Source organism: Stylophora pistillata, chromosome 2, assembly GCF_964205215.1.
Source record: "Stylophora pistillata chromosome 2, jaStyPist1.2, whole genome shotgun sequence".
Classification (NCBI taxonomy): Eukaryota; Metazoa; Cnidaria; class Anthozoa; order Scleractinia; family Pocilloporidae; genus Stylophora; species Stylophora pistillata.
The window spans coordinates 39,718,868-39,744,366 of record NC_142520.1 but is presented as its reverse complement, the minus strand read 5'-3'; the positions used below and the strand labels follow the sequence as shown (position 1 = coordinate 39,744,366).

At 39.3% G+C, this 25,499-nt stretch overlaps 2 protein-coding genes across 2 annotated transcripts; one reads left to right on the top strand and one right to left on the bottom strand.

Moving 5' to 3' along the window:
* Positions 1-8,303: 8,303 nt before the first annotated feature.
* On the bottom strand, positions 8,304-24,770 carry LOC111341778 (uncharacterized). The gene is given in 5 exon segments (XM_088749479.1): positions 8,304-10,591; positions 18,361-18,650; positions 19,384-19,503; positions 21,871-22,083; positions 24,125-24,770. Coding segments are annotated over 5 exon segments (2,676 nt in total). The 3' UTR covers positions 8,304-9,184.
* Positions 17,960-19,385, top strand: LOC148739446 (uncharacterized). Its single transcript, XM_088748215.1, has 2 exons — positions 17,960-18,188; positions 18,272-19,385. Exons 1-2 carry the CDS (start codon positions 18,010-18,012, stop codon positions 18,612-18,614), a joined length of 522 nt encoding a protein of 173 aa, XP_088604341.1. The 5' UTR covers positions 17,960-18,009; the 3' UTR covers positions 18,615-19,385.
* Positions 24,771-25,499: the final 729 nt, after the last annotated feature.

Genomic DNA, 25,499 nt, shown 5'->3' with positions numbered 1-25,499 from the left:
ACCAAATCCAATACAATTGTTTTATTTTACATTGCTTTAAAGAAAACAACGCCAAACACATTATTGCAGCGAACACAGTTTATTTTCGAGCAGTTAAAATTGTACAACTGTGTGGCAAACAAATTTTCACCGTTTTTATAAAACAATCAAGTGCAGAAAAGTTAAGTGCATTTCTAAAGAAAGTATCATTGCAGAAAACTGTCGATCTTTTAGTATTTTCCGAATTTTTATCTTCAAGTAATTTCTCAATTTCTCACTGGGTCAATGAAGCGAATCGAGAAGCCATTGTTACTTCGCTGTCCGTGAACTTGACATTGCTCTGCCGGAAATCATGCATTGCGTGCTGTTTCCCAGAATTAACTGTAGGCGTTTAGCCAATGAGAAGACAAATGGTGACTACAATGTATAATAATGGCAGTTGTCTGTAGTGAATTTCTTCAGATAAAAAGATCAAAGTTTCGGACTTTTCATGAAACTCTTCTTTGTTTGTAAAGGAATAAAATATCAATCAATACACGTATTCACACTCAAGGTACTTACCTTACATCAATCGCGATTTTAAACTTTCAGTGCTTTCACTTGCATACTTCATTTCTTTCATTTTTGCCACCAAAGAGGTAAAAGTTGTAAATTATTTTCCTTCTCGAGCAAATAATTTGGAAATCTGAAAAAAAGATGTTAAAAATAAAGGGCTTGTAAATTCAGTGAAATACCACCATTAGCCTTTAATAGTGTGAAGCTTGTTTAGGAAGTTTGAAAACGATTGTAAAAACAAGGTTCATATAAAAGATGTCAGAGGTTCAAACGCGTTCATTGACCTTGCTTACAATTCGCTAATGCAATGACAGTTCTGACAGTTGACTTCGAAATGGCTTTCTAGAGCGTGCGCTCAGGATGAAAACAAACAAAATTATTGCCGTTTCCTTGTTTTCCTATTTTTATGATTCAGTAATGCGATTCAAGAAAAATTCATCACCTGAATCGTTAATTCTGCGTTAAATTGCACTTGAAAACCGATATCGCACTCATTGCTTCGCGATTCGTGTGATGTGGGTTTTCGCGTGCAATTTAACGCGGAATTCCCTCGTCAGGTGATGAATTTTCCTATAAAATTGCATGATTATTTCAGTTAACGATTAAAAGCACATGTCGTAAGCATATTTTAATCACGCAAATAAGCCAAATTAAACAACTTAACAACGACTAAACACAGAAATATCAGGAGTTGCCTGGAGGTTCTAAAATAGGAATAAGTTCAATTTCGTTGCATTCTGAGTGACTGACATCAAATTTTTGTTTTCAGTCATTTCCTAAAACTACAAAGCTTAATAACGAAATTGATCATGATTTGTATAAAATCTCCTGCTTTTCCAGATCAGTTAGATGTCAACTCCGATAGCTCTTTCCTTCTGAAATCAACCGACACAAGAACCGAGCTCTAAAATTTAAGGTGGCGCTGATATATAACGATCGAGTTTCGCGTAGGTGGAAGGCACAGCAGTTTCAAATCGAGCAATAAATATTGCATCATCAACGAATCATTAATCCAAAACGAAATCGGAAATGACATTTACCTTCGCTAAATAAACATGAAATAGCTACAAATTTTCTTTTCTTGTTTAGTGAGCCTCCGCCGCCCAGTTAGCTCAACGAATAGAGCGCTGGACTGTTGTGCGGAAGGTCGAGGGTTCGAGCCCCCGCCGGACCAACACTCAAGGTCTTGAAATAATTGAGAAGAATATGCTACCTTTCTATAACATCAAGAAATGGTTAGACATTCTAGTCTTCTCGGATAGAGACGAATAAATGGAGGTCCCATCTCCTGCAGGGTTAGGGGTAGGAGACGTTAATTTCCCACGCACGAGATTACTGAGTGATGGATGTCCTCCCCTGGGGTGGGATGGGTTGGGATTATTTGATGAGGGCCGCGGGTTAGAAAACTGTAATAGGTTATTGCGCTTCCCTCTTTAAATAAAGTTAACTTTAAAAGTTAAAGCCCTGTTTCTTCAACTTCTGATCACTCGCTAGTCACTGCATCTTCATTTCACCATTTTGTACTCGCCATGGAAAGAGATTGGAGGGGCACATTCAAAAGATCAAGTCCGCTGTGCATTTTGTTTCAATAGCGTACTGATACCACAGACAAGCCCAGTTTCCATTCTAAACAGTGAACTTTTGGATTTTAGTTTTGTCTCCATCCGGTTGTTCGATTGGAATGATCATAATATTAAGCCATATGTTCTACTCTAGATCTGACGCTTGTCTTAAATCTCGTGTCTGAATACTTCGCGAGCAAGCAATCAGTTGTCGAGTACTGTTTACTATATTCTCTTCTCTCTAGCTTACCGTTAATTATTGAGGCCTCTTTGGCTTTTTTTGCAGCTCTTTACAGATTCTTTCTCCTACAAAATGTTCAGAAAAAGAAGATATTGTCTTAGACATCATTTTAAACCAAAGTGGAACATAGTTCAACAAACCAAACTTGAAATAACGGAATTTATTTTTTTTCTCAGTTCGTGAGCGGGCGGTATTCTACGAATGGTGCTATCTGATTGGTTCCGAGAGCGGGCAGTATTCTCCCCATCCGGCCCGCTCACAGCGGGCGGTATCCGTTTCGCTTGAGTCACTTTGCAGAACATCTCAAGCCTCGTTGCAATTTTTCACAAATATATCTCATTTTGCCAGCTGGGCAGAATTTTTGAGCAAAAGACTTCGGTCATGACCTTTTGGCGATAAATAATATTAGTTCTTTCTTCTCTCTTGCTCTCAAATCACTTTGGTTTTTCGGCAAGAATTGATTCGAAATAAATTTTGTAGTACTAAATTTGTTTTTAAAAAGATTGAAACGCGACCTGGAAACGATTTGTTATTTAATAATCCTTCACAAAAAGTAACTCTGAAAGTCAAAACGAGAGATAGTTGCAGTTAATGATTACGTTAATCAATGCGACTCTCAATTGTTAATATCTGAATTCTTCAACACAATTTGTTAGTTTGTAAAACGTTGTGCGAAGTTTTGAGTTCTTCTATAAATAAACTTTCGCCTATTCTTTGAGAGTCCCTTGAATTTGCACATTTTTACCGTAAATTTCACAACCGTAACCGAAGGAATTCGATGAATAAAAGCTGCATTAAGTCCCCTTGTGTCTAGCCGGAAAGAGTCTTACTGACGGCAGCTTTTCGGTGAAAGAAAAACCGATTTACACACACCATTATAGAAAACAAACAAGCGGACTGGACAACTCCAATGCATACATCTGCTTTCACTTACAATTTGACTTTCCGTGACATTTTAAAACAGAACAGAGGTAAATCTTCGAAGATTAACTGTCATGGAAATAAACAATACTTTTCGTAAGATCTCCGAATGTTTTTTTGTCCGAGAAGATCGTCGCATAGTCAGTTAACTTGTGCGTGTTTGTCATGGCCTATGGTATTTTGAAGACTGGACATGGCATATGGTATTTCGAGGACTGGACTAGACTGGACTGAACTAGTAAAACGTGGACTAGTAAAACGAGGACTAGTAAAACGCTGACTAGTAAAACGCTGACTAGTAAAACGCTGACTAGTAAAACGCTGACTAGTAAAACGCGGACTTAACAACAACAAGAACAAAAAAAAAAAAAAAAAATTCATACGAAGACAATCACAAGACTTGATGGCGAGCCAATTTAGTGAGTGAGAATCCCTGGTTGACCTTTAAGCTACAAATGGGTTTGACATGCGCCAGATACAAACGATTTTATAGGTTTAGGCTAAAAAAAAAAGAATTTTATTCACCAGCAGTTCAAACTCTTAAAATACACTTTCGTCGTAAATTTCACAGCAGAAACGCAGGAATTCGATGAATAAAAGTCGCATGTAGTCTCCTTGTGTCTAGGTAGAATAAGTCTCATTGAGTTCAGCTTTTCGTTGGAAGAAAAACCGATTTACACACGCCATTACAGAAAACAAACAAGCAGACGGACAACTCCAAAACACATATTTGCATTCACTTACAATTTGACTTTCCGTGACATTTTAAAACGGAACAGAGGTAGATCTTCGAAGATTAATCGTCGTTGGAAATATAAACTACTTCCCGTAAGATCTCTGTTTTTCTTTTTACGAGAAAATCGTCGCATGATCAATTAACTCGTGTGTGTGTGTCACACCAGTACTGCTGTTTAGCGTATGCTTCTTTACTCTTCAATTGACAGGTGTCACATCGTGACAGTTACTTATCAAAAAAATGTTTCGAAATTTGCTCGGAAGCCTTTAATTACCTTTACAAATAAAAATGTCTCAGCGAAAGCTTTCTCTTTAATTTGAATAACCCGAATGATTTAGGGCTACAATTACGATTTTAATTACGGGAAAATCCTCCTTGAACTTAACAATTTGATAGCGAGTGAGTTATAAAGAAAACAAACTTGATTCAAATTACAGAGAAAGCTTTCGCCGAAACATTTTTATTTGTAAAGGTAGTTAAAAGGCTTCCGAACAAATTTTCAAACATTTTTTTGAAAAGTAACTGTCACGATGTGACACCTGTCGATTGAAGAGTAAAGAAGCATACGCTTTTGAAGAAACAGCAGTACTGGTGTGACAAACACACACGACTTAACTGATCATGCGACGATTTTCTCGTAAAGAGAAAAACAGAGATCTTACGGAAAGTATTTTTTATTTCCAACGACGATTAGTCTTCGAAGATTTACCTCTGTTCCGTTTTAAAATGTCACGGAAAGTCAAATTGTAAGTGAATGCAAATATGTGTTTTGGAGTTGTCAGTCTGCTTGTTTGTTTTATGTAATGGCGTGTGTAAATCGGTTATTCTTTCACCGAAAAGCTGAAGTCAATGAAACTCTTTCTACCTAGACACAAGGAGACTTAACGCGACTTTTATTCATCGAATTCCTGCGTTTCTGCCGTGAAATTCACGACGAAATTGTATTTTAGGATTTTGAACTGGTTCTGAATGAAATTCTTTGTTAGCCTAAACTTATAAAATCGTTTGTATCTGGCGCATGTCAAACCCATTTGTAGCTTAAAGGTCAAACAGGGATTATCACTCACTAAATTGGCTCGCCATTAAGTCCTGTGATCGCCTTCGTATGAAATTGTCTTTTTTGTTGTTGTTGTTGTTAAGTCCGCGTTTTACTAGTCCGCGTTTTACTAGTCAACGTTTTACTAGTCCGCGTTTTACTAGTCCGCGTTTTACTAGTCCGCGTTTTACTAGTCCGCGTTTTACTAGTCCGCGTTTTACTAGTCCGCGCTTTACTAGTCTGCGCTTTACTAGTCCTTATTTACTAATCCAGTCCAGTCCAGTCCGCGAAATACCATATGCCGTTTGTCATACCAGTACTGTTGTTTGTTCAAAGGTGTACGCAGTCTTTTCCTCTTCAATTGACAGGTGTCACATCATGGCAGTTACTTATCAAAAAGAGTGTTTGGAAGCCTTTTAAGTTACCTTTACAGATAAAAATGTTCCGGTTAAAGCTTTCTCTTTAACTTGGATAACTTCTGTTTTCTTTATCATCCACTCGGTAACAAATTGTTAAGTTTATGGAGGATTTTCCCGTAATTAAACTCGTAATTGTAGCCCTAAATCATTCGGGTTCTTACGGAATCATTTTTTATGTGTTAGAAAAAAATAAAATGTTATTGACCAGCATAGGTCGGTCCGTATTGGAAAAAACTGTGCCCTCTGTCTTGAGTACCGCCCTCGGCCTACGGCCTCGGGCGGTATCCAAGACCTCGGGCACAGCTTTTCACAATACGGACCTTCCGGCTGGTACATACATACCTACATATGATAATTGACCACTCCCATGGGGGCTTTTCAGGGCCAATTCCCACCCAGCAACCACCCCAAGGGAGGAAATCCATCACAAAGTAATCTCGTGCGTGGGAAATTAACGTCTCCTACCCCTAACTCTGCAGGAGACGGGACCTCCATTTATTCGTCCTATCCGAGAAGACTAGAGTATCTAACCATTTCTTGGTATAGAAAGGTAGCTGGTCAATAACATATATGAATTGGACGAAAGTCTAAATCGTGCTGTTTCGTTGGTGCCGATTAAGCAGCAATGTGATGACATTAAAAGCGACTCTGGATACAAAATGGGGACAATTAACTACGAAATGCCCTTCTAGTGACTGGCAGCGTTAGTATATTTCCGTTTAAGTATAAGCCATTGTTAGAAACGCTTCCATTGAAGCCGTACTGAATTTACACGACAACGTAAGCTGCCAAGCCTACCTTAACATTCACGTTAAAAGTGAGAAATATCTCAATAAGTTTGAAGCTGCAAACAAACGGTCGGGATGCCTAAACAAATATCCACGAGTTACCACTGCTCCTTTGTATGCCAAGACCTTCGAGGATTTGATGAAGTGTAGAAACTTGAAATGGCGAGTGAAACAGAAGAGATTGTGTACTACCAAGACTTGAAAGGTCAGATGCACCCCTAGCAAAGCGGAAGTCCCTGTTGAGCCTTGCACAGTTCAAATCCTAAAAAATGAGCTGACTTAAGATACCTCCGTGTTAAAATAGAAATGAATAAACGAACATAAACCTAAACAATGTTACAAATACCATAGAAAATAGACTGAATTTGGAAGTAAAAAGATCCTTATCAGACAGTGATGTCTAATTCAAATTTATCCGACACACGATGCACTAACGACGGTATCATGTTCCGATGTGAAACAATGGGTTACCGCTTTCAACATCACGGGAGTAGTTCAAGTGACGTGCGAATAACACACGAAGTCTTAGATTTACATACGGGAACATACGAATTCATAAATAAATGAATAAATAAATAAATTGGACAAGTTTCTAAAGAAACTGTGGTGCTGCATCATCGGTGGGGGTAACAAGGTCATTTGGTTATATCAACTAAGTTGAAATTGTGAATTGGCCACTGTAAGGAGTTAAAAAGCTGACGTTTCGAGCGTTAGCCCTTCTTCATTCGCTCTGTCGAAGGGCTAACGCTCGAAACGTCAGCTTTTTAACTCTTTACAGTGGCCAATTTACAATTTCAACTTAGTTGATATTACCAAATAAATAAATAATTAAGCAATGGACATCCCACTGGGTGGCTCTTCTTTTCCACTGTTTCCAGATCGAATTGGAATTTGGAATGTTAGTTTTTGCGGAGAGAGGAAAACCGGAGGACCCGGAGAAAAACCCCCAGAGAAAGGACGAGAACTAACGACAAACTAAACCCACATGTAACGCTAGATCCGGATCCGGGAATCAAACCCGGGCCACAGTGGTGGGAGGTAAGTGCTCTCACCACTACGCCATCCCTACTTCCCAATTCATACGATTCATGTAATAAAGATACGGTCATTATTTAAAGTTATGTGTTTGGGGGTTGGGGGTCGGTGAATTTTGTTAGTGTTAATTTAAAAAATGCAGATACATACCAGTTAAATACGAGATTCATGAAAATATAAAACGTATCGTAGGTGTGAAATTTATGATTTTTACGTTTGGTTTTTAGACGGTAACCAATCAGCAGGTGATGTACATTCAGCATGGGCGGTCTGCGTACACAGGACTGCAGAAAGGTCTGGTTATTATTCAGCCAACTGGTGCAGTTACAACTGCTACATACGGTTACTAAGGTGCAGGCCAGCTGTTTGTTTACATTCCACAGCAACTACACGTGAGTTGTAACTTGAAAAAGATTGAGGTTTTTCATTGTTGCTGTCGTTGTTGTAGACAAAAGAGAAAAAAGATTCAAACAAGTTTATCCTCCTTCAAAAACAAATAGATTACACTACCCCTCCGGAGTAGGATGCCCGAATATTATCATTTTGTCCTGACACTTTTCTGCTACCCATTTACAGACCAAGATGGTATGACATGAAGTCTGATTACCGCTTTATTCCATCCATTTCGAAAGCGCAAAATTCAATCGCCCAAGTACAGCATTAAAGTCATTATACACAGTCTATTGATCAGCACTCTGCAAAAATTGCCACACAATGGCTTCTTTAACTTTCACTTTCCGGTAATTTGATTGGTTTCTTTTTTATATAGCAAGCTTGTTATTGAATATTAGGCGGGAAGAGGCTGTTTAATTCTCTTAGATAAAGCAGAAGGAGGAAAAGATTTTTTTTTTTTCACAATTTAAGCCGCCGAGATGTCTAAGGGCCTTGCAAAACTTGAACAAAATGGGAAAGTGCTATTAACTGTCAAGTTATTTAACATTTAAGTCTGTAATTTTATATGAAAGCTAAGGTATATTTTAGCAGTACTTATCCATCTTCTCATTATTTGCATCTCTGTATGCTAGAGAAATATTGCGATTGATATTTTTGCCCCGTGGACCCCTGGAGTACCAAGAAACCAAAACCTACAACCGAAGGGGATGCACACAATGGATGAATAGAAGCGAGTTGGCCTTCTCTCAGGGCCACCGTGAGCATTCCAAGGGCCTTGAGAGGCCCTTGGAACTATTAAGAACTATATTAGGCTTCTCGAAGTCTGTGTCATACGACTTCCTCCTCAAGTTGGCCGACATTAAGTCTTTGGAGAATCGTAGGCAATTCCAATCGTTAGTTATGTTATATAAGTGCTTGTATGGTAAGGGGGCTCCTTATATAAGTGATTTTTTTCATTTTAGAAATGTACCGTATAGTTTACGCGGGCTCAGCACAAGGCTAGATTTACCTCCTTTTAATCTTGAGTTTTTACATCGGTCTTTTTCATTTTTAGCTAGTAAACTTTGGAATGCGCTACCCCCTAGACTCAGAGAATCTCAAGATATTGTCTCATTCAAGCGTTCTCTTAAAGCCCACATAGCTTAGTGGTAGTGATTGTAAATATCGTTATTGTTAATATTGTTAATATTGTAACTTTTTATTGATAGCTCTTGTCTACGATCTTCGATCCTGTTTTTAGTTATTTAATAGATCTACTTATTATTTGTATTCTTACAGAAATTATGTTTTACTTCTAATTGTACATACACGTACACGTTTTAACGAGAACTTCTGTACTCCTAGGTGTCACGTGTTTAAATAAAGGATTGATTGATTGATTGATTGATTGATTGAGGGAGTTGGGCCTTCTCTCTGACTGGAGGTAGCGGGTCTCCACTAAGTTAACTCCAAGGAGTAGAGTTGTAAATAAAAGCTATGTATTAAACAATCTACGTTTCCAGTATACGGGATAAATTAACTAACATTTTCCTCGATGAGGTTTACACCGCGTTTTGCCTCTTTTAGTGCGCTTTACATGTAAAATGGAATTACTTTGAGCCGATTTAATGTGTGAGTCCTCTAAGGTTAAACTTCTCTTAGATTTAAGAAATTTCTCGATTTCTATTTCGTCGTTCATACGAGCCAAGTCAGCCGCATCCTTTCCATCCACTTTCAAGTTGACATCAGCGTTGAGTTCAACCAACATTTTTACAACTTGAATGGTTCCATGCATCGCTGCTAAATGCAGTGGAGTGTAACCCTCTCCGTCGCAGGCATTTATATCTGCTTTGCATTTCGTCAGCAGCATATTTACAATCTCGGAACTTGCACTTTTGCAAGCAACATGAAGTATTGTAACGCCTTGCATGTTAGGGTAGGTCTTTTCTTTCTCTATCATTTCCTCTCTTACGCTCTCGGGAGGGTCCTTTCCCAATCCAGATTTGAGAACTTCTCCAAAGGCTGCAACGTCGAGACTACCACCTTTAGTCCGCCTCAAGAACAGAGACAAAAGAGCTTTATGTACAAGAACATAATGCCAGGCTGTATTTCCAGCTTCGTCTTTCCCACGAAGAAGATAAATTCTCTCACCTGCATTCTCCTTGCAGTATTTCACTGTCACATTAGCCTTGCTTTCAAGAAGAAATTTGACTACGTGTACTTCTTTATTCTTTACTGCCAAGTAGAGTGGGGTTTCTTCGTGTTTTGTCCCCACGTTGACTTCGCATCCTGAATCGATTAGTAGTTTGGAGACGTTAAAAAATCCTTGTTTAGCACTGTCGTGCAATGGTTGTTCTCCGTAATTATCTTGAATGTTCATTTGAGCTCCGTGGTTCAAGAGAATATTAACGGCTCCATAATTGTTAAAATGCGCCGCCACAACTAAAGGCGTGACATTGTCATCTGGTCTCTGAGCATTTACGTCAGCTCCAAGATCAATGAGGGTCTGGATAAACTCGCCAGATGATGATGTACTTGCCCACATCAAAGGCGTACGATTGCTCTTTGCTGGGATATCTACGTCTACCCTGTCGTTTAGAACAATCTCGACAGCCTTCTCTGCGTCATCGCTTCCTCTACATAAGTGCAGCTCAGTTAATGTATCGATCTTTTCAACGTACTCTTTGTACATTTTTTCTATTTCAACACTTCCTTCTCCTTTTTCTTGGAGGGCAAAGAGAATTTCTAACGCAGTTTTTCCAGGAAATACCTTTGCTTGGTTTCCTGTTTTTTGATAATTCATGTGTTGAACATGATCCTCAAGGTAGCATTGAGCTGCCCAAACTGTGTCATAGTCATCATGAAATACAGCGGCTTGCAGTCGATTGAAGCCGGATCGTGCATCTACATGCAGAAAAGCTCTCCTTGAAAGGGATTTCAGGCTATGCTGAAATGGAAAATAATGTGCAGTTAATAATGGAATCAAATGGTGGCGGTAAGTGAAAATATCCCTTACAAATGAATAAATAAATTTAAATTAAAGATGTATTCAAATAATCAGATCATTTGAATGTTTCTGTATTGTATTACACTGCTTAATATTGTATTGTACCCACTGACAAACACTGAGACAAAAAGGTAGTGTTCTATTTGGATACTTTACTTCCCACGAAAATTTCGATTGATATTCGTAGCGCATATTCGTGACAAGTGAAAATGAGCCCAATGATTGGGAAAAACAGAGCAAGTTTACAACTACCGAAGGAGTTATTGGGAATACCGCATTTACTCAGTGAACTGCCCTGGGCGCTTATTAAATTTTTGGACTTTAAGAGTGGGTGCTTATGCGAGATGGGTGCTAATTCTAGGTTTGGCGCTTATGAAAATTTACCATTTTCAGCCAGTGTAGTAAGTTTATTTTACAACAAAACATTAAATGGCAAAACAAAAGGCGAAGATGTAACAAAGCAAGGTTTCTGTAAAACATTGAAGACAACTCCATCTTCGGTGTAGTATCCTAATAGTACTAGTTCGCCCGGGAAGCAGATACAGCTTGCTGGATGGATGTTGGGCGATCCAGACCCGCATGACAAAGCTGACCCCTCGTTAGGCAATGAGTTTGATCATTTTGAGATCCGTCAGGATCCACAGTTAATGCACAGCTTCTAAAAGAACAGACAAGTAACTCTCTATTCAGACCATCTTTGGCCTCAAGAAACCACTGAGCGATTTCGTGACGTGGTGGGGCACACTTATTACCTGCAACTGGAAATGAATGAGCTCCCTCAGCCATCCACTTATCATAATTTTCGGTTACTCTTGCATTATGGGCTTGTTCCATGACTCGTCAGGGGCTTGGATATGCTTAGTACACACCCGCCGGGTATTATGATAGGATTGATCTTTTACTGCACTAGTTCTTGCTAGGTCTGTTTGTGGGTTGTGGCATTTGAAAGAGTCCCAAGCCAACATCCGACGAGTAAATGGGAACTTGTCCAATACTCTTTGCACTCAGTCGCGAATCAGATCTTTATTCACCCATCCGTTCGCAGAGGAGGCTAAACAGCACTTACTCTTAAAATTCTCATTAAGTTGCTTTGTTTCCCTCTTGACTCCCGGAAAGACAATCATCTTATAAATGCGGTATCTACTAATTTTTATAACAGCGCGTGCGTAAGGCCTACCTATTTATTACGGTGTTACTATGGAAAAGTCCTCGTTAAGTGCTGCACGGCCGTGTATCCATCACAGGACGTGTGCAGTTTCACTTCGGTGGAAAGTTCCTGTCAAGTTTAGCCGCGAGGTTTCAAACCTTTAAATTTTTTACTCTTCTATCCCGATTGAGAAAGACACAATGAAAAGAAAATATGCTCAATGATACTCGTTTCGAAAAACAAAGAGCTTGTAGTTCTTCCAAGCAACCAAATTAGTTTTGGTGTTGACGATATTTCATTCGCAAACGCGAAGCGAATTATGGCTGACAAAAAACCTGAGCTTTCTGACTAAAGCTTTGTAATGTTGGGGGCCCTTCATTGGAACAGTAAATATTATAGGAAAATTCATTACCTGACTCGTGAATTCCGCGTTTAATTGCACTTCAAAACCGATATCGCACTCATCGCTTCGCCATTCGTGCGACATCGGTTTTTGCGTGCAATTTAACGCGGAATTCACGAGTCAGGCAGTGAATTTTCCTTGAATCGCATCATTGAATAAAAATAGGAAAACAAGATAACAGCAATAATATTGTTTGTTTTCATCCTGAGCGCGCGCTCCAGAAAGCCATTTCGAAGCCAACTGTCAAAACTGTCATTACGTTAGCGAATAGAAAGCAAGGTCAGTCGTACCCGGGAGGCGTGTGTAGTCCAGTGGTCAGTGCGCTGGACTTTGGGTCAGATGGCCCGGGTTCAAGTCCTGGCTTGACGTTGTGTCCTTAAGCAAGACGCTTCACTCACATTGCTTCGTCTTCTCGGATAGGACGTAAAGCCGGAGGTTCCGTCTCCTGCACCTATCAATTAGTTAATTTCGGCAGGGGGCGTTAAAGAACCCACATCACGAGATTACTGTGATGTGGCCTGGCCTGTTTACTGGGAATGGGGGGAGGGGGCACCTGTAAAATTTCTCCTTTATTAATTGTAAACTGCAGTCTGGAAAAGTCCCCCGCACAGTGTTGTAAAGCGCATTAGAGCATTTTACATGGAAAAGCGCTATAGAAATCGATCTATATTATTATATATTATTATTACACGTTTGAACCATCGACATCTTTTATTTGAACCTCATACTTGTTTTTACATTCGTTTTCAAACTTTTTAAACAAGCTTTACACTATTTAGGGATAATGGCGGTATTTCATTGAATTTACAAGCCGTTTAATTTTAACATCTTTTTTTCAAGTTTCCACTGAATTTTCACGTAAAGGAAAATAATTTACACCTTTTATCTCTTTGGTGGCAAAACGGAAAGAAATGAAGTGTGCAAGCAAAAGCATTGAAAGTTTTACATCGTGATTAATATAACGTAAGTACCTTGAAGTGTAAATACGTGTATTGCTCGATATTTTACCTCTTTAAAAACGAAGAAGTGTTTTATGAAAAGTCAAAAAACTTTAATCTTTTTATTTGTAGAAATTCACTACAGGCAACTTCCATTAGCTGAATCGTTGGGATGAACATTCGACTGAAAGTTGATGGAAATATTCACTGGAGAGTTGTTGAACGATACATTGGTGAACAGCCCAGCTAGAACTCTTGCTGTCAGACCATCACTGCGGTTATTCATTGCTGTTGTGTTATTGTAAACTACTAATGGAAGTGCAAGGCTGTTTACATAAATTTCTCGCAGAGCTTCAGTCTGTGTACCGCCGCTGGCGTTGGCAGCTGTGACAGTCGTGGTGTGCGACTGAAAACCCAGCCAACTTGCTTGACGTCCTTCTTTGTTTTTCTAAAAGAGTATAGCTGTAGGTGGATATTGAACCCAGGTTGGCATGACCTGTTTGCTCGGAGACCTTTTTTTCTGGGCTGTGTTCACAGGATTTTCTCGCTTTGCTTTGTCGCGAGCGAAAGAGGTTTTTCATGCCTATCCAAGAAATTATAGTTCACAGTTCAAAATAAGGAAGAACTTCAGGCTCACTTTGAAAAACGCTTTTTTTGTTTTTGGCTCTTTAAAAGGTGACAATGGTTTTGAAAACATTTTGAATTGACTTAGTAACCAAACTTTGCAACAAGTTGACGATAGTTGTTATGCTTACGTAGATGCGAAACAATTTCACTTGGTCTTGTTTTCAACTCACAATTTCACGCTAAATACCTCGCTTCATTAACCAATCAGAATGCGAGATTTTATTCAATGATGCGGTTCTATTTTGAAGTGTTGATACTTCCCAAGAGTGTCCTGTGTTTTGAAATCGTGAAATTTTCAGAATTTTCAACAGAAAGCTACTCAATTTTCTGGTCGTAAATTCTGGTAAACAACAATTCAAGCAGGTAAATCTGCCCGACGAGTCTCGTGAATACAAGAAATTTATCAGTTTAGCGCTTCGTTTTCGAACTGTTGATATTTCCACAAAGTATTGTTCGATAGAATATTTTAATTTAAAAACCGTACAATTTCGAAATTTTCGACACAAACCTACGAAATTTTCTAGTCGAGAATTCTAGTAAACAACGATTCTAGCATGCTAAATCTGTTACGTGGTCCCGTGCATGCAAGAAATTCGTTGGTTCTTCGCTTCTGAGCGGAAAATTTACAATTCTTTGAATAAAGATTTGGTCAAGATATAGTTTTTGGTCGTTTTTGCCTTGTCATCCATTCACAGTTTTCGGGTAGAACACGATTACCTGGTAAACGCGACATAATTGTCATAAACTATTTTTTCAACCACAACTTGTGTTTACATGCTATGTTATAAAAAAAATTGGTTCGTGCCTTAGCTGTACGTATATCGAGTTATGGATGCACCTAGGAAGTTTGGAGAGCACTCAAGAAATGCAAGAGGTGCTCTCAGCTGCGCCTCCAGCAACTCTTACGCTTCTCTCGTGCTCTCCAAACTTTCCGCGTGCTTACCATGGACTAATTGTTTAATATAAAACTTCTTGTTTGATGAATGCCATGCAAGTCAATGAACCCTTCATCTCCCAAGATCGCCTCTCCAGCTGCTACACGTTTCTTTATAAATTAGTTATGACAAGCTGTTGTTAGACCAAGATAACTACCTTGAGTATTTCCATTACCCGTTTGAAGGATACTGCATGGATATTAAAGGAGAAGTTACATGTTAATCTCTTGTGGGAGTTAAAGGGTTAACCCAAGGTTCATGTTCATCGGTGGGGGTTTTCGCTCTTTTTTGCCGGATTACAGTCCTAAGAGTAGCCTCGTCACGCCATTTCGGTTTCACTCGCTTCCCTTAACCGAGACTGAAATACACGTAACGCGGTCTTACGTGTCTTAAAATCCCTGGAAAAGACCCTGACTTCAATCTTGCGGTCTTTAAGGACGTAGAAATGAACCCTGGCCCTCCAGAAATCGAGGATTCGCGATATCTGCTAACTCTCCCTCCGTCTTTTTCGCACTCGGCTAGATATTTATGTTTATATTCACGTGAAAACCTCCTCTCACTACGGCACTATACTACATCCAACTTGTCCCAAGATTTGCTTTATGCACTAAAAGATCTGGATATTCTCCGATTTAGGGGAGTTCGAACGGGTAGAAAGTCTCAAAACCGAGAGAGATAGGTTAGTTAGAGTGTTACTATCTCTTCGAAGGAACAGATTAAAGAGCGAATCATCAAGCAAGTCCTCTCTGCGAAAGTCTCGCGCGGCAGAAATCAGTCCTACATTAAGAGAGTCCCGTATGCAAAGTCTCACGAGATCCCTTCTATTTTAGCTACAAACATTCGCAATTCATCGAACAAAAAGGTAGACGAATTATATAAAGTCGCCACTCACAACAAAACAAATGTTATTTGCATTATTGATACGTGGCTTTCGCAACTGATACAGGATTCGGCCGTCTCGCTATCTAGATTCTTGTTATTGAGAAATAACAGGAAAAATTAGTCCGATGGCGGCGTTTGCGTATACATCAAGGAGAATAATCCGTGTAAACGACTGGTGGAAATGGAACAAGAGGAAGTAGAATCTGATTTGGGTTCAATTAAGATCGCACTCACTCCCGCGAAATATTTTCATAATTCTTCTTGGAGTTGTTTATCATTCAACCGCTAACGGTGAAGAGGAAAATGTTACTCAGCTATTGAAATCTTTTTTTCCATGGAAAATAGTCTTGCTGCCAAGTATCTCATGGTTTTCGAATTTCCGTTCAAGTTTTCTAAGTTTCTGTGTAATGGTTTTATCATGCTGTTTTTGTGGTTAATTCGCGGATATGATGATTGCCCACGTACGGTAAACGACACAAAGAGTTCTATTATGCTGTGTTCTAGCTAGCATTTTGTAAAACGTGCTTCGGAAGATTTTTTCGTTCTAGTCAACGAGTCGTCGTGTTAAAATCAAGAGTAAGGTTTAACTTCGACTCTGTAAAATCCCTAACGCGGACACTGAAGTAAGTCGTATTTTAATTTGTGCATGTTATCGTTTTAATTGTCCCATTTTGGACTTAAGTCGCTCGTTTTCAGTTTGTAAATAGTTTTTAGTTAGTCTAATTGTAGCTTTTGCTATATTTACCTTTTAGTTTTCGAAACCGCTTTTCAACCGTTTTACAACTTTCCACGTTTTATATCGTTTCACATCGCTTCGCTTCGTCATCGCTTAACTTCCAAGTATTGTCAACGTCTCATCGCTTCGGTACAATAAACTTTATCAATATCGTCTTCAAGTTTGTTTCTAACTGTTATGAAGCGCGTATTAGAAGTTCTGTTCTTAACGTGGGATTAAACTATCACCTGAGAACGTTTCGCACTCGCAAACAGTAAAAACCCATGTATATGATAAACCTTGGATTACACTGAAATTGAAATCTATGATTGAGAAGCGACAAGCAGCATTTATTAAATATGGGATGGATTTGTCAATCTATAGGCTCTGGTGGGATAGAGTCCAGGGCGCTATTAAAAGAGCAAAGCGCTCTTATTATAACAACAAAGTGGACGGTCTGGGTGAAACTAACCCCAAGAAATGGTGGCAAGACATCAAATCTCTGACTGCACAGGACACCTAGTAGGCAGGAATGGTACCATCAGTTCCTAAGTGACAACATCACTAGTCCTGAGGAGTTAGTTACTCAAATTAGTGTTTTGTTTCAGAAGTATAACTCGAGAGTTTGAACCTGATGCTAGCCCAAACTCCGCTCAACGTAATACCACCAGATTTGCTTGTTTCTTTAGAAGAGGTTTCATCCAACTTGCGCAAATTGTCTACACATAAAGCGGTGGTACCAGATGGAATATCGAGTAGATTGTTGAAACAATTCGTGCACCGCTAATTCAAGATATTTACAGTAAATCATTGAGAGGGGGGTTTGTGCCTGACACTTTAAAACAGTCAATTATCTCTACAGTCCATAAAGTTTGCCCCCCTTCAGACATGTCGGACTTGAGACCGATTGCACTCACTAGCTGTTTGGCAAAAGTATTGGAAGGTTTATAAACAAAAGACTTTTAGGACAGTCAACATGTACGCCATGGGCACTCTACAGTGCACGCAATTATTTATTCAATGCAAGCTATACGCGAAGCTATTGATTCCTGAAACTGCTCTGTTCACATATTTTTTGCAGATTTTACTAAAGGATTTGATATCATAGACCACTCAGTATTACTCGATGAGTTCCGATCGTTTAATATCGATCAAACCTTGGTTTTTTGGATACGTTCCTTCCTTACCGAACACAAGCTGTACACGTTGGCTCCTCCCTGTCGCCCTGGAAACAATTTAATGGTGGCGTCCCACAAGGAGCAAAACTTGGATTGACGCTCTTTGCTTTTATGATAAACGAGGTGCTCGGGAATTGGCATATGCATACGAAGTATGTCGATGACACTACTGAATTTGAGATTATTCTAAGAAACTCTATTAGTATGCCAGATGTAGTTGTCAGAGAAATCCATGAGTATTGTATAAAACACAAAATGACGCTAAATCTCTAACAATGTAAAGAAATGTACCTAAATTTCAGGAAGAATTCGATATCGCAATGCGACCTATAAGTGTTGGAAATCAAGAAGTAGATCGAGTAAGAACGTATAAGCTTTTAGGAGTTACAATAGCTGTTATAGAACTTGTGCTTGACATTCCGTATCGCCGGCGGTATTCATATGAAAATAGCATCAGAACGAGGCTATCGGGTCGAGCTTCGACTTGTGTTGCAGTGTTTGACTAGTGTTGAAAATGTTTTTCGCGAAAAATTATGGCTGAACTCCCGAAATCTGCTTATTTTACGCCTGAGGAGAAAGTGCAGCTATTGAGCGGTGATTGTCCTCGGAATGTGACAAAAGATCGATTGAAAGAATGGCTTTCTTACTGTAAAGGAGGCTCTAAAGATGGAAGTGCACGATCGAATGCTACAAAGAAAGAGCTCGTTCAAAGGTATTTCCTAAATTGTGATCTGCCGTTAGATGTCAATGAGAATATGAAGTTTATAAAAACCATATCTCTTTTGGTTCATCCAGGGTCATCAGCTACATAAAAAATGGATGGGAAGAAGAATTCACGGACGAGTGGAAGCCAGCTGTTATAGCGGCGTCGTCAAGTCAACAACGTTCAGTTCATGTAACAAGTCTCCCTCGTTCTCAATCTCAGAAGACGTATCTTGAATGTTCGTATTCTCTAAAGAATCGCTTTCAGGGCATTGATTCTCAAACTCAAAGTCAAAATGTTCATGAGTATCGTCGTGTATTTCACTTTGTAATTCTTCATCTGTTACTGTTGTTGTTTCGTTGCCATGGGCACTCTGTAACAAGGCTTCTTTCGAGCTGGTTTTTCTACCGTGAATGCAAACTTTGTTGGGATTGAACCTGGTTTCAAACGAATCCTCTGTCCTCCAAGTGGCTTGATAAGACAATCAGGTTCAAAATGCTGGCTACAGATGTAGGAATTTTTATTAACAGCGATGACCCTGAATGGAACACTCACGTTGAATATGTAATTTCCTAGGCAGCTAAAATATTATACGCACTTAGATTGTTGAAGCGCGCAAGAGTCATGCCAGAAGACATGCTCAAGGTATACACAAGTAATATTAGTTCGATCTTAGAATATGCTGCGCAAGATATTCCTACATGCCTTTCTGACGCTATTGAATCTATACAAAGAAGAGCTTTAAGAATAATATTTCCAAACCCTAGTTATCAACAAACACTAGATCAAGTAAATTTGAAATCGTTAGTAGATCGTAGGATATTTAAAAGTAAAAGGTTGATGGTGGATACGAGAAAGGAGAGCCTCTCTAACTCCTTCTTAGCTTAGCAAGTTATGACAACATCTACCCCATATCAGTTAAGATAAGGAGATACTTAAGCCACTACAACAAAAAAAAAAGGACAGAGAGCAAATGGCTTTTCCACTTTTAGGTTCTCGCGATTCCAATTATTATTATGACATTTATTACTGTAAATAGATTTAATTATTAGTATCTAATTTTGCAAATTGCATTGTTTATTTAAGTTTTAACTGCCAGAAGTGTTCATAAACTGTTATTTATTTATTATTTATTTATAACCTCTCGTCTCCATATCAACCACAATGAGTGATCATGTTTTGTCTGATATTTAGCTACTGGATTAAATTACCTTGTTCCCTATTTGGCGTGTTTCTTTGGAAGTAACGTCTGTAAATAAATCGCCAGGTCTCGTATGGTGAAACCCCCTGCTGGTTCCTTCATTAAGAGCCCTGACGCTCGTTCCTGCAGAAATTTACACGTGTACCAAGTTAAGAAAAATGGAAAAAAAAACATCAGACACAAGGTTGATAAAAGATAATTCTGAGGTATAGTATATGGAAATCCATTATTTTATTCATTACAAGATATTTAGTTTGTTCTGATTGCATTGTAAGGCGCAATATAAAGTGCGAATAACGCGCTACTGTCCCTGAGGAATACAGTCACGTTGAAAAGTAGTTAAAAACAATGTATGGCAAGTTATTTGGTATTATTAAATTAGATATTAGCCAACACAACACTCTTTTATCTAACCTATTAGTCTACGATTCGCTCGCGGGTGATCATGGCAAACCTAACCGCCTCTGCGGATAAAAAGACTATGGTCCGCAAATAGGTTGATTTAAGTCGTGGGAACATGTTATATGTCAGCAAAATATCAACCCACTATCAGGCCGTCAAAAAAAAAAAAAAAAAAAACAGAAAGGAAAAACACGCCCGAATCAAACAACGCTGTTTATTCCCGAGCTTTGCGAAACTCCTCATCACATATATTTTTTGCACTCTTTGACGCCCTGCTAGTCATTAATTCCTTGCAAATTGTGTGGAAAAATAACACAGGCCGCTGAGTAAGCTCATCCTGAAAGATCGCAACAAATTTTTTTGAATGGATGTTTGTACGAACAAGCGACCTTTAGTGGACAAAACTAGAATTGACCCGACATAGTCAAATGACAAATTTTGTCAGGGCAAATTTTTCTTTCGTCTGCTGCATCCGCATTAAAAATTTCAAAGCTGTTGAATTCCATCAGAGCCTGATATTCTCACAAGACCGGCCAGCATAGTTTGCCAAAGGATTTCAACCCCAATTTCCAGGATTCATCCTAAGTCGTTTTAAAGGTTTGGAATGCCCGAGTTTTGCAACAAAAGACAGTTATTGCCTTTCTAGTAAACTGATTTCAGTTCACTCACACGCTTGTCGTGGTTTTTATGACAAATGATCGACAAGTTTATCACGGTTTTGTCTATCTAGTCGAATCTTCTCGATTTTAATGATTTGTCCACCTCAACCAAATGTTTTGAAGTCGCGGCAAACCATCCACACTCGTAAAATGTGATGAGAGAAGATTTGTCCAAATAAACAACTTTTTCGCAAGTGCGGAAAGGCCCTTAGAATAAAATTTTTCGTTGTTACTTAAGAACTGGAACTAACCGTCTAGCTCGTTCTCAACTCTTTGAAGTCTTGATTGAAATCGATCCATCCTACTTAGTAAGGAATGGAGCTTTTCTGTCGCTTTTTCCATCTCTTCTTTTGTCAAAATGTCTTCCAGTTTTTCATCAATTCCAGCAGGTTTCACATTTTAAAATTCTGAGTAAAGTCTTACGGCCAAAAAAAAAAGACAAGGTGACTGCCACTTAGAAGCAATTTATATTTGAGATAATTAGGACTCCTACTTATGTGCGTGTCGACAATAGACAATATTCGTACTCCCCGACGGCCCTGGGAAGAGTAAGCGCTTGCGCGTGGATGCGAGGCTAATGCAGGGAAAAGTTGCTGCGAAGTACAACAAAGTTATGGCCGGTTTGGCAGAAATAGAAGTAAATTTTCAAAAGTGGAAGGTTCCAGAGCTTAAAAAATACCTGCAGGCTCGAGGAATATCTGTCTCCAACTAAAAGAAGGAAGAATTAGTCGAACTGACGGAAAAAGCCCACGAACTCGCTCTCGAATTGACCGACGACCATGAGTCCATAAGTGATGTTGTTGTGGATGCGAAGTTGGTTACAAGAGATGGTTTAATCCCAAATCCAGAAATCCAGATGGTTTCTAACCTTCGATTGGTCAGGCTTAGTTGCCTTCTGAATTCTGTTTGTCGTGGAAGCATTCTTCAAACGTTTCGTCTCCGGATCCTGGCGTTGTTTCACTTCTTTTCGTTGGAGATGTTTAGGAAAATCAAATATCGTAGGAACAGGGTTTGCGTTTGTTGCCCCTAACCCTCCTACAAAGTGTTCAGAGCATATACGAGTATGCCATGTGAAATTTAGGCTTTCCAGCATGCTGCGATCCACCTTCGACGTCTTTCCTGTTCACTTATCCCAGGAGCGTATTTTTTTTTATCCTCATTTGTTGGCAACAGTGGAAAGTAACATTTGCGACTTCGGGGTATTTGATTGGGTTCTTTTTCTTAGCCTCGCTGTTGGTACAGTTGTAAGCATAACAATGATGTTTCGGCATTTTTACGCGAAATCGAAGAAATCACTACATAAACACTACAAGTCTCTTCAACTTTTCCCCGCATCAGCCTCGCATTCATGCACAGGGCTTACTCGTCCCAGGGCCGTCGGGGAATACGAATGTTCTCTATTGCAATCAGTCGTTGTTTACAAACTTACCATCTAGCTTGTGATGAACTTCTCGAATGAACGATTCCATACTATCTAATTTCTCCATCAAACTGGTGTGAAAGGAATGCAGCTTTTTAATCACTCTTTCGCTCTCATCCTTAGTTGGCATATCGTCCAATTTTTCATTAATTGAAGCAAGTTTGACGTTTTGGAACTTTCCTAGTAGATCTTTGACATCATTATCAACAATCCGCTTGAAACCTAAAAATGATCACTATACAATAAATGATGGCAATAATAATAATAATAATAATGATAATAATGATAATAAAAATAATTATAGTAATGTCGACGATGACTATATCGACATGAGGTAAAGATTAAAGTGCCCCTGAGACGAAAATTGACCATTTTAGTTTGGGCTAATTTGTTTACATTGTGTTGAATTCGTTCAACACATTTTCACCATTAAAAATCCAAGACAAACCTTCGATGACCAATTTTTACCGCTTCAAAGTCGTCCAATCATCGTCCGCCAGTACTGAAAACATGTTCGAGTCGAGCACGCAAACGTACGGCAGAAAACGTCATCATGACGTCAAAGGCACAACAAACGTATGCTTCGCTTTGTTACAACTCTCTTTGTTCGCTGCACAGAGAAATCATATATTACCTTTTTGAGAACTGTTTTGTGGTCATGTAAAGATTGCTCACCATAGAGTCTCCTGTAGCTCAGTGGTTAGAGCATCCGACTAGATCACGGAGGGTCGTGGTTTCAAATCCCATCTGGAAACTCGTGTTTTGTGGTCATTCGTGAAATATCGACCTTCTCTGACTATGAATTGTCCCAGCAATCATCTGAAGCTTCTGAGGATAGTTTTGTGTCGGAAAACGTTGAATTTTTGCTTTGGGATTAAAAGTAAAGGCAGACCTGCACGGACATCCCGATGAGACTTATGTGGTTGCGTCGCATTATTGCTTTCAAATTGTATTTTTTTCTTCTGCTAAAGAGTTGTTAAAGGCACACATAGATCATCACACATGTGAAGGTGATAAAACACGTAAACTTATCTTTCGTTGAGATCGCGCCGAGGACGATTTTCTCGTCCCTTTTTTGAACGGTAGGCACTGACTGAACCCGGCAAAATTCTTCGAATAGGTCCTTCGAAGTGCACAGATCTCTCGAAACAGTATTCGGAGAAGTATTCGTTGCAGGTCACAAATATTTCTGCGGGATTAAAGTTTGCCCGGCGGGTTCGCACAAATTGCACCCATTTTTTCCCGCTCTGACCTATCTACAGGGCTCTAATGCAGAGAAATACCACCTGCATGGTCTGCACGATCACTGCAGCGTTGTTGCTACAGCCGATATCCCGTCATTTTTGTGTGCGTTTTCGTAAGGATAGAGTAGAAGACTCTGTTATGTTTGTTTGACATTAAGCCAAGTAAATTTTCGCGTTGAGCCTTTGATAGCAGTTCCTCCGAGTCCTGCGATCAACGTTCCGGAACACAGTAAAATAATGGCGAACGCGAAATCTCTAATTAACGGCCCAAAAAAGGTACTTCTGTTGCTCGGACTAGATTGAAATTTGGCACAGTAGGCGAGGGAAACATACTGAAAACGAGAATGTAAAAAAATGATGTACGAAAATTTTGATTTCAGGAGCACTTTAAGTACAGTAACTGGTGAAAGGAAATGTCTTATGTTGTCACTGTAGATGTGACATTTGAAATATGAAAAAATGTTCTACTTCATATTACTGTGGCTCGCTCATATAAATACGTTGTTCCGCTTACTTATTTACAATGACCAGGTTGGCACAGCGAAAACCCCACGAAGCGGAGATTTGCGTCAGTTGTCAGGTGAATGAAAACATCATGGGAATAGCAAGCGGTTTAGCTTGATATTGAGAGATTTATAGAGGATAAACGATCACACACATTCAACGGGTCATGAATGGAAGCTAGGCGTACGGACTGCCACAGAGTATGCACCCTATGGGTGAAAAGTAGTCATCTGTCCTGAGTAGGAAAGGGGTTAGGGCGGTGTTTCGACTGACCTGAAAGTTTGGGCTGAGTTTGACTGCTGAGCGGATACGTTTTCCCGTAAAATACTAGCCTAAAACATTTCATGTTTTCAAATTTACGAGAAGGACACCCGGTTACCGGTTACCCTTCGAAAGGCGTCTTTGTACTCTCTTTAAACGTATTTACGTTTGTCTTAAGTTAAAATTCGACCTTGTTTAAATAACGAACTATTAATTGAATGATTGTATTATACTACTTGAAACCTCTTGATTACCTTCTGTTTTCCATGCAGAAAGCTCCTCCAAAAGCTCTTTCTTTTTGTCGGGAAGCAGGGGCAGACATTGGAGCAGAGCCTTTAACTTGTCAAAGCACTGGTCAAAAACGGTTTCTTTCCAGTCACTCTCGTTAAAATGACTTCCCCGATTCCTAACATTCTCTCTGACATCATCTGCCAATGACTGAATATCGTGCAAAGGGTCAGAAGACGCGAATATTTGAATGGGATAATTCCCTTACCCCAAAAGTCTAAGAGCGGCACTCAAATCCATAGATTTGTCGAATGCCGAGAAAACCGCCAGGTAGTATGGGAGGTACAGCTTGGCAAGATGAACTAGACTGCTTACATTGTAGTTGTAGACCTTTTTGCTCTTACCGTGGACACCACAATTGTTGTTAATATTTCCAAAACTTAGGTCTTTAAGCGAAGAAGCAAGACTTGGGGTTGCTGCGAGATGGCATACATCCGCGTAGGTCAGTGTCTGTAGACTGCAAGGTATCGGTAAACCATTAAGGTGATTATTAAGGGCAGCATACAGCTCGGCCATTCCTTGTTTTACGATATCCTGTAAAACTGGGGCCACGACCTTATTTGAGGCAACTAGAGTCACAAGCCATCTTTTATCGTTGCTGCTGAAAGCCATAGTGATAACTTTCGCCGCTCAATGAACTAAACACTGGCTACAGGAAGGATCTGCAATGATCAAAATAATTGTAAATCGTCTCATAAATAACGGCAACTATTGAAAGTTCCAATTTATAAAAATGAAGGCAGAAAGGGGAGCTATATGAATAGGAAATGAAATGGGTCAGAACTTGAAGCTACTCGTAAATTGATAGAAAACTGATGCTTGAGGAGCAAGCAACTCAAGAAAATAGTAAAACGCCGAACTGTTGAAGAGACCTATCCAATTCCTCGTTCCTCTGTAAACTTCAAACAAAGTATTCTCAAGCTTTAAATGCTGCCGTGTTTACTCGCGTGATATGAAACAAAATTGTGTCAATTTATGTTGTTCGCGCTTAATAGTACGTCGCGAGCATATTTCAAATGCGCAGATGAAAGAAGCCAATACTGAAAAATTTTCGAGATTCAAGTACGTTCCAAAAGAAAAGTAAGTCAAATTGATATCGTTGTATTTTTAGTTTCTGAAATAAAATTTGCATGTCCAGTCATCTCCGAAAGATTAGACTTTGCTAACTGGACTAGTGCAGAGCCCCCCATCATAAATCATTTCAACTCCCGTAGCTTATTCCGAAAATCAACCAATACAAGAACAGAGCATTGAAATTTAAGACGGTGTCATAGCTACAAAATGGGGTTTCTGGCTAATTTTGAATTTCAAAAGTCAACCCCCGTGAAATTCAAAGCAGTA